This window comes from Sinocyclocheilus grahami, unplaced genomic scaffold (assembly GCF_001515645.1).
Source record: "Sinocyclocheilus grahami isolate Dianchi unplaced genomic scaffold, SAMN03320097.WGS_v1.1 scaffold10700.1, whole genome shotgun sequence".
Lineage (NCBI taxonomy): Eukaryota > Metazoa > Chordata > Actinopteri > Cypriniformes > Cyprinidae > Sinocyclocheilus > Sinocyclocheilus grahami.
In genome coordinates, this window is record NW_015513389.1 from 1,640 (window position 1) to 2,764 (window position 1,125).

The 1,125-nt window shown below is 43.4% G+C and overlaps 1 protein-coding gene across 1 annotated transcript in view; it reads right to left on the reverse strand.

The window, feature by feature from the left end:
- Nucleotides 1–1,021, reverse strand: part of LOC107578520 (luc7-like protein 3) — a gene marked incomplete at its 5' end in the record, with an annotated part of 2,479 nt that extends 1,458 nt beyond the window's left edge. The window contains 4 exons of the mRNA XM_016264469.1: nt 159–320; nt 451–555; nt 635–709; nt 877–1,021. Coding sequence (XP_016119955.1) covers nt 159–320; nt 451–555; nt 635–709; nt 877–1,021 — 487 coding nt within the window. The remainder of the gene's footprint in view (nt 1–158; nt 321–450; nt 556–634; nt 710–876) is intronic.
- Nucleotides 1,022–1,125: the final 104 nt, after the last annotated feature.

Here is a 1,125-nt window from a genome sequence, read left to right on the forward strand (position 1 = left end):
GCACTTTGGATGGGTTAAATGCAGAGCGGTCACCATACTTGGCCACATGTCACTTCACTTAAATGTACCCTTCTATATTTTCATCAAAAATACTTAAGTGTAGGATTGGTCAAAATGTCTATAACGAGCCTAAGTCACGAGATTGACTATCAACTCACCTTCAGTTCCTCGACCGTGGCTTTGATTTTGGCATATCCCATATGCTGCTTGCCCATTAGATGATCATCCACTCTGGACTGTGCATCACCCACTATGAGGAAAGCGCCACACACTTCACACACCTCCATCTGCTTCTCCTGAGCTGCAAAGCTCTCAATCGTCTGACAAACAAGAAAACATGTCAGTGCCAACACGTGCTTGTCTTGATTTCAAACTTGACATAAGTATATGTTCAACAATTAAATACAAAAACAGGACATATGTCTGCTTAAAACTGGATGTGTAACTCACTGAAGGATTGGAACTGAGCTGCTCCCTCTCCTCCTTCAGCTGCTCCACCAGCTTCATCATGCCCTGCGCCTCCTCAACACGGCCCTCCGAGCCCAACTCCTCAATCTGAGCACACAAACACACATTTATATGCCTCTCCAACAAATTCATGCTTATGTCTCAGCTTATGACACTAAGAACCCACCTGAAGAACAAGCTCCTCAATCTTCTTGGTGAGGACCTGAGCTTTCTCCTCATTCTTCCCAGATGGACCCGGTGCCTGGAAATCAAGAGTTCAAAGTGAGTTGGGTTTGACACGCCACGCAGCATACAAGCATAGTGTAGATTTAACTTTTAGGTTATAATAAAAGCTGCATATGAATATAATGCAGAAAAAATATGGTAATATAAAGATGTAAAGTCAGTGAAGGCTATGGAAGTGCTTACTCCAGAGTTCTGCTGGGCTTCTGACAGGGCTAAACGCGCATGGCCCCTCCGAATCCTGCGCTCCACCTCGGCCAGGAGACTCTGCAGGTATCGCAGGAAGTCTCGCTCATATCCTTCCTTCATAAAGCGGGAGCTCTTCTCATACCTAAGACAATGTGTGACAATCAGGAGTCACAGGCTTAAAGAAAATCATTCCAAATAAGATTGAATAAACAAAACTATACAAAAATAAAGTATATATATATATAT